A 17,113-nucleotide genomic window follows, 5' to 3' on the forward strand; every position below is an offset into this window, starting at 1 on the left:
CATATTTTTTATGTTTTATCTATTTCCCATTTATCCAAAGCCCTTTCCATACGTTTAAGTGTATATAATTAGCATGGGTGGAACTATGACAATAATAGAGCGCTGCCCTTTCCAGTAGAGCACTGGCCGGACCAGTAGAGCACTGACCTTAGCAGTAGGCCTACCATTGGCCGTACCAATGCATGTGGTTTAGTAGAACTGCACCACACAAATGATCATCATAGAGTAATATAACAACACATAGTTTCAACACGCTCTGTATTTGAAGGCCTGCATGAGGTACAGTTTACAAATCATTCATCCATCATAAATAAAAACGGTCATGTTGTTGCATTCCCTTTTTATGTTAAATGTCTACAGTTTAATATCTTGAACTCCTGATTTGCATACCGTTGCGAACCAAGCCAGCGGCTCTTATAAAGACCTTGTGGACATTAAAGCCACGACCAGACTCGTTCTACTAAGTCTTCTAGTTTAGGCCACTAAAGGCATTAGCCTTAAGTGTCTTGGACCGCCGGAACACGTTGGTAGGACTGATGATGGCTGATGCATTGCAGCTTTGTTTTTGTCAGTAAGACTTTAATTTGGACTACCTTCGAGTCGACACTAAAATTGATTATTTGACCTCATCTCGGTGGCTAGATGCAGCCTATAAAAGGCTTGTAACCCAGTCGTTATGCTCCATACTGGTGCGTTTGTCTTGTAATTACTCAACCATCAGACCCACATCAGCGTCGGTCGTGACGAAGTGTGCAGCGCACGTCTGTGCAGTGTGCAGTGATGGTGGATGGATGGAGTAGTCAGGGTCGGGGACGAGCACGTATGCTGCCAGATGCGTATGCGCCGGCTCTACCCTCCCTGATCGTGTTTTAGCTTGCATACCCTTATATGGAGGACGACCCTGTGGTGTGAGCACATCCAACCAATCGGGTGTCTGTGGAATGTCTCTCGGGTGGGGGGGAGAAGTGGTAGGGAGGCTGGCCCTGGGTGGGGCTTCAGAGGAGGAACCAGACCGACCAGCCGGGCTTGAGGCTGTGGACCTGGGTGGGGCTTGAGAGGAGGAACCAGACCGACCAGCCTGAAGATGAATGATGTTCCACAGTGTAGACGTAGTGTCGATGTTAGCGTATCCCTCTCCCAGCGGCCGGATCCATAGCAGGAGCCTACCGGGGCAGAAAGACCTTCAATAAACTGGACCAGATTATTCTTCAGATTTACACACTCAACAATGCAATGTAAGTACATTATTAAACATAAATTCTGGTAGATAAAGCTCTTATTATTAGTTACATACACGCTGGACTGGTACATCCAGATCTTCAGCTGACGGGCTGACGGCTCTGGCCAGTATCGGATGGGCTTGAAAACGGGATTGGAGTCAAACGACACGTCTGCTCCATGATATTGAGGTTTAACGGACTAGATTTATGATCTCATGTGTTATTAAAGTATACCAGTGGATTCAATCATCAGACTCAGCGCACCGTAATGAGTCTGTCGCATGCGGTGTTGGTTCCCAGGGTGGAGCCGGCCAGCCCTAGAGATGTAGAGGTGAAGATGTAGAGGTGTCAAGGAGTAGAGATGTAAAGGAGTAGATATGTAGATGTAGATATGTAGATATGTAGATGTAGATATGTAGATATGTAGATGTAGAGGTGTAGATGTAGAGGTGTAAATATAGAGGTAGGTAGGTGTAGAGATGAAGAGGTGTGGTGTAAAGGTGTAGGTGTAGAGGAGTCACAAGAGAAGTGAAGGTTAATGATTGGTGAGAACCTGAGGGTTATCGGACCCTGTGATGGTAATGGGGTTCTAATATCTCTACAAGTAGTACCAGAAGCCTCCCCAGTCTGAAACTGGGTCTCACAGTCTCCTGGAGCTGGACTCTTCATGATAACAATGCTGAATAACAACATCAGTATTCTAACTCGGACGGCACAGAAACGGGTTTGGGGTCCGGCGCTGGGTTGGTCGCTGGGGGACGAGGGACAGGCACATGGAACTGTGTGAACTGAGTGTTGAGCGCCGTTTGGGGGTATTTACATGTTGGGGTGTGGTGATACTGTGATCGGGAGCAATACCTTTCCTTACTCCAGGACAGATCCTGGTTTGGGTGGAGGGGTGGGTTGAGGGAGGGATGGTGGAGGCAGTGAGGGTCGTACGCACAACATAATAAGAACATCACCAACATAACCACTGAGCTCCGTGCTCTAGAAAAGAGCCTTCCAAAGGGGCTCCTGTTCTGCTTGTGTCATGAGCTCATTCAGTGGCCATTTGCTGTTTCATTTTCAACGCTTCGGCAAAGCTACCACTGGACCCCCATGGGGGCGGGGGGAATACAGGAAGAACAGCTTTCCGGTTTCTCTGAGCAGTAGGCTGCCTTTGCAGTCATAATTGTCAGAGACTTGAGGATCCTAGAGCCTTAAAGACCATGTCAGCAGCACAAAGCTTCTTCAGTAACATGTGATGAACATATCTATCTGGTATTTCTGATACGGCTATGGTGGCCTTGATCTGCACTCTGCTTGGACATTAAGGGGCCTACACAACATAAACATAAATCAGAGCCATGCCCCTGACCCTATGGTCATGTGGTCTGGCTGGTCATGTGACCTTAGAACCTGGGCTCAGAAAATAAATAACAGGGAGAGACCAGAGAGTGTGTGTTTTGTTAGCCAGTAATAGTAATTATTTACTATAGTAACCTGATGTTCTGCCACATAGCAACCTCTGCAATGTCTATGCAAGCAGCGCTGTCTCACTCGGTGTAACCGACTTGAGACCTTTCTAGACATCGTGAGGCGTCGATCTTGAGGCTTGGTTTACCTCAAGTTTCTCTAGAACATCAGTCCCTCACAAACCTTCTCAGCCTCAGCGACCTCCACCCTGAGAGCACCGAGTGCTGAGGGCTCCGTCAGGGTGACTGACTGCAGCTGCTGCTGCTGGGAGAAAGCAGAAGGGACATAAAATGGCTGCCTTGTTAGCGATGTGCGATAAGATCCCATGTGGATGCCATGCTGTTGGCGAGGGAGTGACGGGAGCTGCAGTTTTATCAAGGTTAGGGGTCTGGGTAGGAAGACCCCCAAACAGCTGTCCTTCAGAAGACTTCCCTTTGCCTGCTGTAAGCTGCCAGTGTTTTACAGTGTTTTACAACTTTCGGTATGTACCCAGTGACCACTTTATCAGGTAACCCTACCTGCTGGTTTGTGCAAATATAGAATCATTGGCAGCAACTCAATGTATGAAAAACATCACTCTGGCCAAGAAATGTGATCCAGCGACTCAGAATGGTTGTGGTGCGGTCCAAGAGGTCAACTGCCTCAAACTTGATCTCACGATAGACATGTGTTCATGCACAACCACAACAATCTCCAGAGTGGAATGACACGGGGCAAATGGAAAGGGAGCAGCAGCTGTGTGGGCAGAAGGCCTGGTTGAGGAGAGGTCGGAGGAGAACAACCCCCTGGTTCAGAGGAAGGTGGCTCCCCAAGCAGTGACGTGTGACGCCAGCTCTGGAGAGCCTCTCCCTACGTACAGCCTCTCAAGCTGATAGAGCCCTTTCATTGGCTGGTGGGGGAACGTGAGGCTAAGCAGGAGTGTAGCGGCAAATGCAAGCTGTCATTACCACATGGAGCAGAACCTCTATGGAAGGGTTCATCTGCTTCAGTCCATGCGGTGTAGAACAGAAGCTGCTCTGGGGGCCGGCCTAGTATCAGAAGGGAATCTCTTCTTATATTTTCAAGGTAGATGACAGTGTGTCTTATTTCCTCGATCCCCCCAACCACCATATCAACCAGGTTGTTGTTTTGGGAAGTACGTGGTTCTATTTCCCCTCAGCCGGTTGTGACTGCTGAGCCATGATAGGCTACCGCCACAATGGGTGGACAGGACGCCTGGTATGTGTTTTAGATAAACAGTCCAACAGCAGCCCGGCCTGAGCCCTATGGACGGGGGGGGGGGGTTAACGACCGGGGCCAGAGTGGACCACAGCTGTGCTGTGAGCTCGTGGTTTGGGAGGACTCCTGTGAGCTGTTCTGATAAGAAAGCCCCGACAGTGAATACGTGTTTATGGAAGGCTCTGTAATCCTGTTAGCTCTATTAATGATATCGGTCGTCAAGGAGCAGCATCACCGTGCTGTGCTCCACTCCCCAGGCCCGGCCCTCCCCTCCCCTCCCCTCCCCTCCCCCCCTCCCCTGTGACCTGCCCATCACGGCCCTGCTGTCAGTGTTGTGCCGGACCGTCTGTTGATCACATGATGGGTGGTGGACGAGAAACTCAGACTCAGACTGCATTTCGCAAGGCAGGGTGGTCTTCCAAGCCTGTGTGCAAACCTTATATCCATATCGATATCTATAAATATCTATATCTATTTATCTCTGTAATCTTGCTGACACACACACAGACTGGTATGGGAGCAGCCTATCCTGTGTTGGTGAATGTTGGTTTGTGTTGGCCGTTGTTGACCCGCTGATGTTTCCTCCTGACCTAGTGACCGTGTGCGAGCCCGCTGGTACGTCCTCGGCTGCGGCCATGGACCCCGCCCAGCAGGCCGGCCCCCAGCAGGCCGGCCCCCAGCAGGGCTCCTGTAAGGCCCCGGAGTCTGGGGCTTCTCTGGACGACCTCACAACAGACACCAACAAGTAGGAGACCCTAACGCAATACTACAATACTGCAATACTAAGTAACAATACAAACTAACAATACTAAGTAACAATACTACAATACTAAGTAACAATACAACTAACAATGATACAACGCTTACTAACAATACTACAATACTAAGCAGCAGTACTAACCAATAATACTACAATACCAAGTAACAATACTAACTAACAATACTACAATATTAACTAACAATACTAACTAACAATACTACAATACTAATTAATACAACTACAATACTAACTAACAATACTACAATACTTACTCACAATAGTACAATACTAGCTAACAATACTACAATACTAACTAATAATACGGCTAATGCACAAACATCGACATCATGTCTAATAACCGTGTGTGTGTGTGTGTGTGTGTGTGTGTGTGTGTGTGTGTGTGTGTGTGTGTGTGTGTGTGTGTGTGTGTGTGTGTGTGTGTGTGTGTGTGTGTGTGTGTGCGTGTGTCTGTCCTCCCTTTAGTGAATCCTCTGAGGAGGAATCGGCAGGAGACGGGGAAGAACAGATCAGAGATGGTAAAGACATCGTCATCACCACCTCCAACACAGAAAGAGGTCAGTGGTGAATAACCACACACACACACACACACACACACACACACACACACACACACACACACACACACACACACACACACACACACTAGCTGGCATATATACTTGAACGAGGAATTTGGAGGGTAAAATGTGCTTTTCTGTTATTGTTTCTACTTGATTTTGAAATCCAGAATAACTATTACAAAGACAGCTAGTGGCCTGGTTAAAGCCAACTAGTGGCTTGGTTAAAGCCAACTAGTGGCCTGTGTTAAAGCCAACTAGTGGCCTGTGTTAAAGCCAACTAGTGGCCTGTGTTAAAGCCAACTAGTGGCCTGTGTTAAAGCCAACTAGTGACCTGGGTTAAAGCCAACTAGTGGCCTGGTTTAAGCATCACATCAGTTGAACCTTTCCTGACTCCTTGAGGGTTAGCGGAAGCCAGCAAAAATTCCACTCGGCTGCCAGTAAAATATCCTCTTCCTGACTTCCCAGAAACGAGCCGAGTTTCTGGCCAACCTCCCCAACCCTAACCCTAACCCTAACCCTCGTGTCACACATCTACCAAGATGAAAATAACTAGTAATAGATAACAGGAGTGTGTGTCCACACTCTCATTAATGGCGATGCTGCTTTTGGTTATATATTCAACCCGTATGTTTTTTTTAAAGTAAACAGCATTAAGACAGAGACAGCCCCAACACTAATCTAAGCCTCAATATGTTACTCTCTGCAGGTTCGCTAAAGTGTAAAATGTTGGCTATACTTCATATTTCTTCTTCTTCTTTCCTGTCTGCATTTTTTATGGTGTTCACATCCAACTGTGGGTGACGATAGCGTCCGAATGCTTTGACTAAAGCTCCACGCTAGTAGAACGGTAAAACCTGTACCCTATGGCTAACTAGCTCAGCTGTACAGGCAGTCCAAGTGGGTTTTCTGAGCACTAGTTTATAACCTAGTTATCGCTAGTTGATAACCCAAAGTGAGCAGCAGCTTGATGGTAAACATCAACATGTGTGGAGGGCGGCCCTTGAGCCGCCCTCCACAGGACGCCTCCTGAGTGAACCCGCCTCATTGGTCCTCCTGAGTGAACCCGCCTCATTGGTCCTCCTGAGTGAACCCGCCTCATTGGTCCTCCTGAGAGAACCCGCCCCCTGTCCTCCTGAGGGAACCCGCATCATTGGTCCTCCTGAGTGAACCCGCCCCCTGTCCTCCTCAGCGACCACGCGGCGCCCGGACTCCCTCTCGGTGGTGGCGGCGGGAGGCTCCGCCCTCTGGACCTGCCAGCGTGACGGCGAGGTGACGCTGAGGACGGGCGAGTCCGGCATGGCCGCCGAGACGCCGCTCACCGTCAACCAGATGTTCGCCGCCTCCGTGGAGCGTTTCCCCGACCTCATGGCGCTCAGCTGGAAGGAGGGCGAGCAGCGGCAGAGCCTCACCTGGAGGGAGTACTACCAGAGCTGCCGCACGGCCGCACGGGCCTTCCTCAAGGTACGGCCCCGCCCCCCAGGGGCCAGGACGCACACACTGATACCGGGGGGGGCCAGGGGAGGGGGGGCCAGGGGAGGGGGGGGCCAGGGGAGGGGGGGCCCCAGGGAGGGGGGGTTAGGGGAGGGGGGGCCCCGGGGAGGGGGGGCCAGGGGAGGGGGGGTCAGGGGAGGGGGGGCCCCAGGGAGGGGGGTCCCCCAGGGGAGGGGGGGGCCAGGGGAGGGGGGGCCCCAGGGAGGGGGGTCCCCCAGGGGAGGGGGGGGGCCAGGGGAGGATGGGGTGGACCTCTCTTGGACCTGAAGCAGCGTCTGTCTTCCAGATGGAAAGGGGAACTGGGTTATCTTTGGACTCAGCAGGGAGTGTAGTAGAAGCAATACTTTTGTAAAGAAACATTCTCCACATTTTACCCAGTGCAACGTTTGCCACGCCTTTACTCCGGTCTTGCATATCGTAGTCAGCTTGATACAATCCACTTCATATCGTAGTCAGCTTGATACAATCCACTTCATATCGTAGTCAGCTTGATACAATCCACTTCATATCGTAGTCAGCTTGATACAATCCACTTCATATCGTAGTCAGCTTGATACAATCCACTTCATATCGTAGTCAGCTTGATACAATCCACTTCATATCGTAGTCAGCTGGAAACAATCCACTTCTGTAAGTGGTGTACATCAGCCTCGCTGATACGCATGACGCAGGACTGGCCCATGACTCCAAGCAGACAAACAGACAGACAAGGCAGACAAACACACAGCTGTTTGTTCACAAACAACCAAAATCAAAACAGGTCATTGTGCACAAAGCCCTGACTAAGGCCCACTAAGCCCGCCCTCTGGAGCTGGGCAGGGCTCCACCCTGGCTCTGTCCGACCGCAGGCCGCTGGTTCGGCTGAGGTTCTACTCGGCCTTTAACGATCACTGCAGGGTGTGGGGTTTGCCTGATGTCACATTCAGCCTACTATACTCTACTGTACTATACTACTGTACTGAGGATGACAGAGGGTATTCTGGGTAATGATGTTCTCGTCTCTTAGCTTGGCCTGGAGCGTTACCACGGCGTTGGCATCCTGGGCTTCAACTCCGCTGAGTGGTTCATCGCTGACATCGGGGCCATTTTGGCAGGGTGAGTGTCTTCTTGTTGTGTGCGTTGTGTGTGTGTGTTGTGTGTGTGGTTCCTGTCCAGCCTCCCATTGGTCGTCTGATCCTCCCTGATGACCCTCTCTGCCGCACTCCGTTCCCGTCGGGGGGGCAGTCACATCAGCCGTCACATCGGGACCAGAAGTCATTCTGTTGTGGAGCTGAAGCTGGGACGTACAAAGCCACAGGAATCATCCGTTGATAGTTATCCTACATTGATGTGTGTGTGTGTTTCTCGTAGTGGCTTCGGCGTTGGCATCTACACCACCAACTCGGCCGAGGCCTGCCAGTACGTGGCGGACAACTGCAAGGCCAACGTCATCGTGGTGGAGAACAACAAACAGCTGCAGAAGATCTTACAGGTGAGCAAAGAATCTCTGGTGTCCGTGTTCAGGTATTTGTGCGTGTGCGCGTGCGTGTGCGTGTGTGTGTGTGTGTGTGTTACCTAGGTTTCATACTAACCTAGATAATCAATCTTGCAGGCAGTTTGACAACTTCAATCACACACACAATGTGGGGGCGGGGCCAAAGCCTCACAGGACGGACCACATTCCTGTCTCAAAGTGCCACTCATGAATTTATCTTTAGGGTTCAGTTTCGGTTTGTGTCTGCTCTCCCAGGTCCAGGATCAGCTGCCCCACCTTAAGGCCATCGTCCAATACAAAGACGAGCTCAAGGAGAAGAGGCCAAACGTGTACACGGTAAAGGCTGTGTGGCTGTACATACCTCCACAACTCTGCATACAGCATGCTCAATAGTTATTCAGTGTGTGGACATACCACATCTTGTTTCCTGAATGATTTAGATTCCGTTGATTATACGGCTTTCTTTATCCCAGATTAGAGGATTAGATCAAATGTAATGACTTAAATGTCTCTAAATGCCCGCATCTTCCTCTTGTTCGGTAGTCTTCCTAGAGACGGTGTTCTGATGGTTGTCTGGTTCTTTCAGTGGGCAGAGTTCATGGCCCTGGGCCGCGATGAGCCCGACACTCTGCTAGACAGCATCATCTCCAGTCAGAAGCCCAACCAGTGCTGCACCCTCATCTACACCTCGGGAACCACGGGCCAGCCCAAAGGAGTCATGCTGAGCCACGATAACGTGAGTAGACCCAGCGCATCCCCAAGGTCCTCCTCAGGCTAACCTAGCCCTTAACCTAGCCCTTAACCTAGCCCTTAACCTAGCCCTTAGACTAGCCCTTAACCTAGCCCTTAACCTAGCCCTTAACCTAGCCCTTAACCTAGCCCTTAACCTAGCCCTTAACCTAGCCCTTAACCTAGCCCAACGTAAGCCGGGGTTGGCTTGCTGTAAATGCACATGTCTCACTGCCACCGGGGTCACAGAGTCTGACTTGTCTGGGAGCCCTTAAGGGTGTTGTCTTGTAACATGCGACAGACCATAATTAATCTGAAACATCCTCACCTATAGCACACACCTGCAGCTACTGCAACGGGTTCTCCTGTCCCTGTAGGGGGCCGCAGGGATCCAGGAATGGGTGTGGAAGGGTGAGGAACGAGTCGTGTGTTAGTGACTAGATTGAGACACATGAACCCATGCTCTCTCTCTCTCTCTCTCTCTCTCTCTCTCTCTCTCTCTCTCTCTCTCTCTCTCTCTCTCTCTCTCTCTCTCTCTCTCTCTCTCTCTCTCTCTCTCTCTCTCTCTCTCTCTCTCTCTCTCTCTCTCTCTCTCTCTCTCTCTCTCTCTCTCTCTCTCTCTCTCTCTCTCTCTCTACAGCTCACCTGGACGGCGGGTGCCACCTGCCGCCACGTGGGCCTGACGGACGCCACCCAGTCCCAGGAGGTGGTGGTCAGCTACCTGCCCCTCAGCCACATCGCCGCCCAGATGGTGGACATCTGGGTCACCATGAAGGTGGGCGGGGCCACCTACTTCGCCCAGCCAGATGCCCTGAAGGTGAGGCGCCCTCGTGTTGGACCGTGGTCATCCATGTGTCGGGACACCGGTTGGAAGGACCGTGGTGGCTTCTCCGTTGGGTCTGATCGCTCATCAACTTCCTGCCAGTCCTTTAAAGATAGGAGATGAAGTTTAAGGAACCCCACAGGAGGGGACGTTGAGCAACCGTTTGTATGTCAGACCTCATGCTGGGTCCTCCCAGAGGTCACCACCAGGATCAGTCTGCTCGGTCTGGGAGCTTCTGCACCAATAGGGATCGGTCTGGGAGCTTCTGCACCAATAGGGATCGGTCTGGGAGCTTCTGCACCAATAGGGATCGGTCTGGGAGCTTCTGCACCAATAGGGATCAGTCTGGGAGCTTCTGCACCACATCCCAGGCTGGACGTCCTCCTCTGTTGTCTGGTGAAACTCTGGTTAAACACGTTGCGCTCAACATGGCAGAGAGCCAGCGGGGGTCTGTACCGGGGGTCTGTACCGGGGGTCTGTACCGGGGGTCTGTAACGGGGGTCTGTACCGGGGGTCTGTAACGGGGGTCTGTACCGGGGGTCTGTACCGGGGGTCTGTAACGGGGGTCTTCTCTCCAGGGCTCGCTGGTGCTCACCCTGAAGGAGGTGCGACCCACGGCCTTCATGGGCGTGCCGCGCGTCTGGGAGAAGATGCAGGAGAAGATGAAGTCGGTCGGGGCCAAGTCGTCCACCCTGACGCGGAAGGTCGCGTCCTGGGCCAAGGAGGTGGGCCTGCAGACCAACCTCAGCAAGATGAACCAGTACGTACCCGGCCCCTGGGGACTCGAACAGGTCACCGTCCTCTTGAATTAAGATCACGGACTCCTAAACTACCACACACACGTCCGTGTATTTCATCTGTCTGGTACAGGAGCAAACAAGAAGGATCCACTCAACCTTGTTATTATGTGATGGGGTTGGACCATCCCATAATAACCCTGATATGACCCTCACCCTGTCAGGATTATGATGGGTTGGACCATCCCATAATAACCCTGATATGACCCTCACCCTGTCAGGATTATGATGGGTTGGACCATCCCATAATAACCCTGATATGACCCTCACCCTGTCAGGATTATGATGGGTTGGACCATCCCATAATAACCCTGATATGACCCTCACCCTGTCAGGATTATGATGGGTTGGACCATCCCATAATAACCCTGATATGACCCTCACCCTGTCAGGATTATGATGGGTTGGACCATCCCATAATAACCCTGATATGACCCTCACCCTGTCAGGATTATGATGGGTTGGACCATCCCATAATAACCCTGATTTGACCCTCACCCTGTCAGGATTATGATGGGTTGGACCATCCCATAATAACCCTGATTTGACCCTCACCCTGTCAGGATTATGATGGGTTGGACCATCCCATAATAACCCTGATTTGACCCTCACCCTGTCAGGATTATGATGGGTTGGACCATCCCATAATAACCCTGATTTGACCCTCACCCTGTCAGGATTATGATGGGTTGGACCATCCCATAATAACCCTGATTTGACCCTCACCCTGTCAGGATTATGATGGGTTGGACCATCCCATAATAACCCTGGTTTGACCCTCACCCTGTCAGGATTATGATGGGTTGGACCATCCCATAATAACCCTGATATGACCCTCACCCTGTCAGGACTGGAGCAGCCGGGCGTTCTCCACTCAACTACCGGCTGGCCAAGAAGCTGGTGTTCAAGAAGGTGCGCAAGGCGCTGGGCCTGGACCGCTGCCTGCGCTGCTACACGGGGGCGGCGCCCATCACCAAGGACACGCTGCACTTCTTCCTCAGCCTGGACGTGCCGCTCTACGAGCTGTACGGCATGAGCGAGAGCTCGGGCCCACACACCATCTCTCTGCCCGACGCCTTCCGGCTCACCAGGTCTCCACACACGCTCTCGCTCTAGCTCTCGCTCACGCTCTCGCTCTAGCTCTCGCTCTAGCTCTCGCTCACGCTCTAGCTCTCGCTCTAGCTCTCGCTCTAGCTCTCGCTCACGCTCTAGCTCTCGCTCTCGCTCTTTCGGGCTCTGTCCATCCCTCTCTTTCTCTATTCCCTCTCTCCCCCCCCCTCTCTCTTTCCGTTTCTCAGTCATTTCTTTGAGGTTCCAAAATGGATCTTTAGGCCAAAAGGTCAAATCTATCTGCTGTTGGCTGCTGGCCGGTTCTAATATAGGAGCCTGTCTCCTTCCTTCTCTCTCTATCCTGTCTCTCTCTCTCTGCTTCTTTCTCTCTTCCTGTGAGCTATGAGGACCCCTAGTGAACAGAGATAGACTGCATTTCCTCCGGCCTTGTCTCCACAGTGATGTAGACAAAAAAAAAAATACTTTATTAACAAAATTCACATCACACCTCTCCCTGCCTCCCTCCCCCCCTCCCTGCCTCCCTCCCTCCCTCCCTGCCTCCCTCCCTCCCAGCTGTGGGAAGGAGATTGAAGGCTGCAAAACGAAGATCCACAACCCGGACTTGGAGGGCATCGGGGAGATCTGCTTCTGGGGGCGCCACCTGTTCATGGGGTACCTGAACCAGTACGAGCGCACCGAGGAGGCGCTGGACGCAGAGGGCTGGCTGCACTCGGGCGACCTGGGGAAGCACGACGACAACGACTTCCTCTACATTACCGGGCGCATCAAAGGTAACGGAGCAGCCAATAGGAGGCGAGCTCAGGCAGTTTGATTTCCTGGAGGCGGGGTCTGTGAGTGCGTAGGAGACGCCCAGCGAACACAAACTCTATTAGATAATTAAGGATAAATGTACCCTATAACCATCCTGGACACCAGTGTTTATGGGTCAGAAGGTGGGGTTAGAAGTTAGATGTTAGTTGTTGGGGTTAGATGTTACAGTTATATGTTAGGGTTAGATGTTACGGTTAGAAGATGGGGTTAGATGATGGGGTTAGATGTTAGGGTGAGACGTTGTGGTTAGATGATGGGGTTAGATGTTAGGGTTAGACCTTAGGGTTAGATGATGGGGTTAGATGTTACATTTAGATGTTGGGTTATATGATGTGGTTAGATGTTAGGGTTAGATCATGGGGTTAGATGATGGGGTTAGATGATAGGGTCAGATCTTAGGGTTAGATTATGGGGTTAGATGTTTGGGTCAGATGTTGGGGTCAGATGATGGGGTTAGATGTTGGAGTTAGATGTTGGGGTCAGATGATGGGGTTAGATGATGGGGTTAGATGATGGGGTTAGATGTTAGGGTTAGATTATGGGGTTAGATGTTGGGGTCAGATGTTGGGGTTAGATGTTGGGGTCAGATGTTGGGGTTAGATGATGGGGTTAGATGTTGGGGTTAGATGTTAGGGTTAGATTATGGGGTTAGATGTTGGGGTCAGATGTTGGGGTCAGATGTTGGGGTCAGATGTTGGGGTTAGATGTTGGGGTTAGATGATGGGGTTAGATGTTGGGGTTAGATGTTGGGGTTAGATGTTGGGGTCAGATGTTGGGGTCAGATGTTGGGGTCAGATGTTGGGGTTAGATGATGGGGTTAGATGTTGGGGTTAGATGTTGGGGTTAGATGTTGGAGTTAGATGTTGGGGTCAGATGTTGGGGTCAGATGTTGGGGTCAGATGTTGGGGTCAGATGTTGGGGTCATATGTTGGGGTTAGATGTTGGGGTTAGATGTTGGGGTTAGATGTTGGGGTCAGATGTTGGGGTCAGATGTTGGGGTCAGATGTTGGGGTTAGATGATGGGGTTAGATGTTGGGGTTAGATGTTGGGGTCAGATGTTGGGGTTAGATGATGGGGTTAGATGTTGGGTATGTGACGCTGGGACGTCCTGTGGTGCAGAGCTCATCATCACGGCCGGAGGGGAGAACATCCCCCCGGTTCCCATCGAGGATGCGGTGAAGGAGATGGTGCCGCTGGTCAGCAACGCAATGCTGATCGGAGACAAGAGGAAGTTCCTGTCCATGCTGCTCACCGTCAAGGTAACGAGACCCGCCTCTTTAGCTTCTACTGCCAAGTGGGCCAAAACCCTTCATGATCCATGATCCATACTTCTTCACCACAGCCATGTAAAGGAAAACACCACAAATTAAATCATTGTAAACACTGACACCTGGTGGACAATATGGGAAGTATCTGTTGAACTTAGTATCTGTTGAACAGAACCTTAATCAATCTGTCAGCGTTGCTTTTGGCAAAGTGGTCGACCCGTGATGGGAGGAGAGCCGGTGGTCCTCCAGGACTGATACCTGGAGGGATGAGGGCCTAGCCCGTGGTCCTCCAGGACTGATACCTGGAGGGATGAGGGCCTAGCCGGTGGTCCTCCAGGACTGATACCTGGAGGGATGAGGGCCTAGCCCGTGGTCCTCCAGGACTGATACCTGGAGGGATGAGGGCCTAGCCGGTGGTCCTCCAGGACTGATACCTGGAGGGATGAGGGCCTAGCCGGTGGTCCTCCAGGACTGATACCTGGAGGGATGAGGGCCTAGCCCGTGTCCTCCAGGACTGATACCTGGAGGGATGAGGGCCTAGCCGGTGGTCCTCCAGGACTGATACCTGGAGGGATGAGGGCCTAGCCGGTGGTCCTCCAGGACTGATACCTGGAGGGATGAGGGCCTAGCCCGTGGTCCTCCAGGACTGATACCTGGAGGGATGAGGGCCTAGCCCGTGTCCTCCAGGACTGATACCTGGAGGGATGAGGGCCTAGCCGGTGGTCCTCCAGGACTGATACCTGGAGGGATGAGGGCCTAGCCCGTGTCCTCCAGGACTGATACCTGGAGGGATGAGGGCCTAGCCCGTGTCCTCCAGACACCAGGACTCTGACCTGTCTATCTGGTACGTCTGCCCCTGCTCAGGGCCAGCTGAACGAGGAGACGGGCGTGCCGACCGACGAGCTGACGGCGGAGGCCGTGGAGGTGTGTCAGCGGCTGGGCAGCTCCGCCACGCGGGTGTCCGAGGTGTGCGGCGGGCGCGACCGCGCCGTGCACGCCGCCATTCAGGAGGGCATCAACCGTGTCAACGAGCGCGCCGCCTCCAACGCCCAGCGGGTCCAGAAGTGGGTGGTGCTCGACCGAGACTTCTCCATCATCGGGGGCGAGCTCGGTGAGTCGGTGGGGGCGGGGCTAGGAAAAAACGTAACGACCTCTGACCCTGGCTCTGCTCGGGTGACTCCTCCTCTCTGGGTCAGTCCACTCTTTGGGGACAGGGGAGTCTCTGGGTCAGTCAACTCCGCTCCTCAGGGGAGGTGACTCCTCCTCTTCGGTCAGTCCACTCTTTGGGACAGGGGAGTTGACACCTCCTCTTGGGTTAGTCCACTTCTCTCCTCAGGGGAGTTGACTCCTCCTCTTGGACATCTTGGTGAAGGGTCCATCTAAGACTTGGGAATTCCTAGAGCTTGGGAATCCCTATTGATTGGTTTCTCTCTCTCTCTCTCTCTCTCTCTCTCTCTCTCTCTCTCTCTCTCTCTCTCTCTCTCTCTCTCTCTCTCTCTCTCTCTCTCTCTCTCTCTCTCTCTCTCTCTCTCTCTCTCTCTCTCTCTCTCTCTCTCTCTCTCTCTCTCTCTCTCTCTCTCTCAGGCCCTACGATGAAGCTGAGGAGGCCAGTGGTGATGAAGATGTATATGGAACAGATTGACAGTTTCTACAAAGAGGTGGCGACACCCAGCACCCCCGACAACCCCCTGTCAAAATAAGAGCCCCCCGTCACAGCCCACCAGCCCAAAGAGGGAGCCAGAGGCCACAGAAGGTGGATTCTTCTTAGCAGCCCCCCCCCCCCCCCCCCCCACCCGGAAGGTTATGAAGGAAAGGTCCACAAGCCATAAAACCTATGGGATCTTTGTTGTTGCTTTGTTTTTGTGTTTATTTTAAGTTATCCATAAGCTGAGGACAACTATTTATTTATTATTGTGGGGCGGTAATATCCTATCGATGAAGTAGTCACAGCTGTATGTAAGAATATACATTGTTTACTTTACTGTAACACTTGATTTGCTTGAGTATCCAAAAAAAGAAAAGTCTTGGTTTTTTGTCCTTCAAAGCTTTACTCGCCAAAGTCCAAAACAATCTTACAGAGGCCAAATATGCTGATGCAAAAGATACCATTAAAAACCTATTGAACAAAAGTAAATTGACAAATGTTTACATGTTTAGTGTTAACTGGCCTTAAGCAGGAAGAGGGCGTTGTGATACAGCACTGAGGAGATATATCGTTGTTCTATTTATTGCTTCTGTCTTACTGTCGTCCTCAAGGCTCTGAAGAAGCAGATCCATGAAGTCTGTCCGTCAGGGAATCAGTAACGGTTTGGCCAATTCAGGACGTTTAACAATGTAACTGTTGGCATTCAGACTATACCCTTATAGTAAACCATTGAGGCTACACACACACACACACAGTACAGTCAGAACCAGCCAGCAGCCTGTGTCTTATGTTTCAGATATGGGATGTGTGTATGCTTATTTTCTGCACATTGATATTCCAACCCTATGGTGTGTGGTGTTCGAAAAGTCATTTTAATGATTATCATTCTGTGTAAAAAATTACTGTGATTTTGTTAGATATTGTATATATGTTTTTTGTCTACATACTCAGCCTTTTCTCATGTTCTTGTTAATTTGATTGGGTTCATGTGGAGTGATCATCAGCTTTATGTTCCAGACCTGATGCTCTGAATCCTTTTATGGTGCACATAAGAATATTTAACTAAAACTGCGCATTTGCGATTCCTTGCTAATGGCGCTATACATGGCTTTACTTTCTTTGTTAATTCTTCCAATTGGAAGCCAACTAGACTTGGAAACGACTACAAAAGTCCTATAGAAATAGTGCCGTTATTTATTCTGAGCTTGGCCACATGAAGGCCGGAGCAGCTAGTCTAGCGAGGAGGAGACCCAGAAGGTATGAGCCCCAGAGGGTATGACGGCGACCCAAGCCGCAGGTAGTTAACTCTACGTCGGGCTCCAAACATATTGGACTCATGGAGCTGGTTCAGCCCGATCCTCTGGCATTCTCAGATCAGAACGTGCTTGTAGATCTATACCTGCTGCTCAGCTTGAAGAAACATGCTGTATGTGAACAATGTATAGCCGTACGCTATATATATATATATATATATATTAAACGCATCTCTCACCTATGGACTGCTGTTGATTCATGTCTTTCTTTTGGCATTCACTTCTTAGTTTTGGTCTTCATAACATTATTTCCACTATTGATGGTGGGGAACCAAAACAGGATTGCAATAACAAACGTTGCTATAGTAACACATTTATCCCTTTGGGGACACAAGAAAGGATAGTTGAAGTGATGCGCCCCCCCCCCCCCCCCCCCCCCCCACACGTTACACACACGTTACACACACGTTACACACAGCCGTCATGGAACAATACCTGCAGGTGGCGACGGCTCAGTG

General features: G+C 51.2%; 1 protein-coding gene across 1 annotated transcript; it reads left to right on the forward strand.

The window, feature by feature from the left end:
* The first annotated feature begins 1,006 nt into the window (after positions 1 to 1,006).
* acsbg2 (acyl-CoA synthetase bubblegum family member 2) lies at positions 1,007 to 16,861 on the forward strand. Its single transcript, XM_056603440.1, has 15 exons — positions 1,007 to 1,235; positions 4,488 to 4,638; positions 5,137 to 5,228; positions 6,424 to 6,695; positions 7,732 to 7,820; positions 8,076 to 8,196; positions 8,455 to 8,535; positions 8,786 to 8,935; positions 9,569 to 9,745; positions 10,330 to 10,511; positions 11,397 to 11,639; positions 12,172 to 12,389; positions 13,549 to 13,688; positions 14,562 to 14,808; positions 15,282 to 16,861. The coding sequence occupies exons 1-15, from the start codon at positions 1,229 to 1,231 to the stop codon at positions 15,395 to 15,397; spliced, it is 2,286 nt and encodes a 761-aa protein (XP_056459415.1). The 5' UTR covers positions 1,007 to 1,228; the 3' UTR covers positions 15,398 to 16,861.
* Positions 16,862 to 17,113: the final 252 nt, after the last annotated feature.

Source organism: Gadus chalcogrammus, chromosome 12 (genome assembly GCF_026213295.1).
Source record: "Gadus chalcogrammus isolate NIFS_2021 chromosome 12, NIFS_Gcha_1.0, whole genome shotgun sequence".
Lineage (NCBI taxonomy): Eukaryota > Metazoa > Chordata > Actinopteri > Gadiformes > Gadidae > Gadus > Gadus chalcogrammus.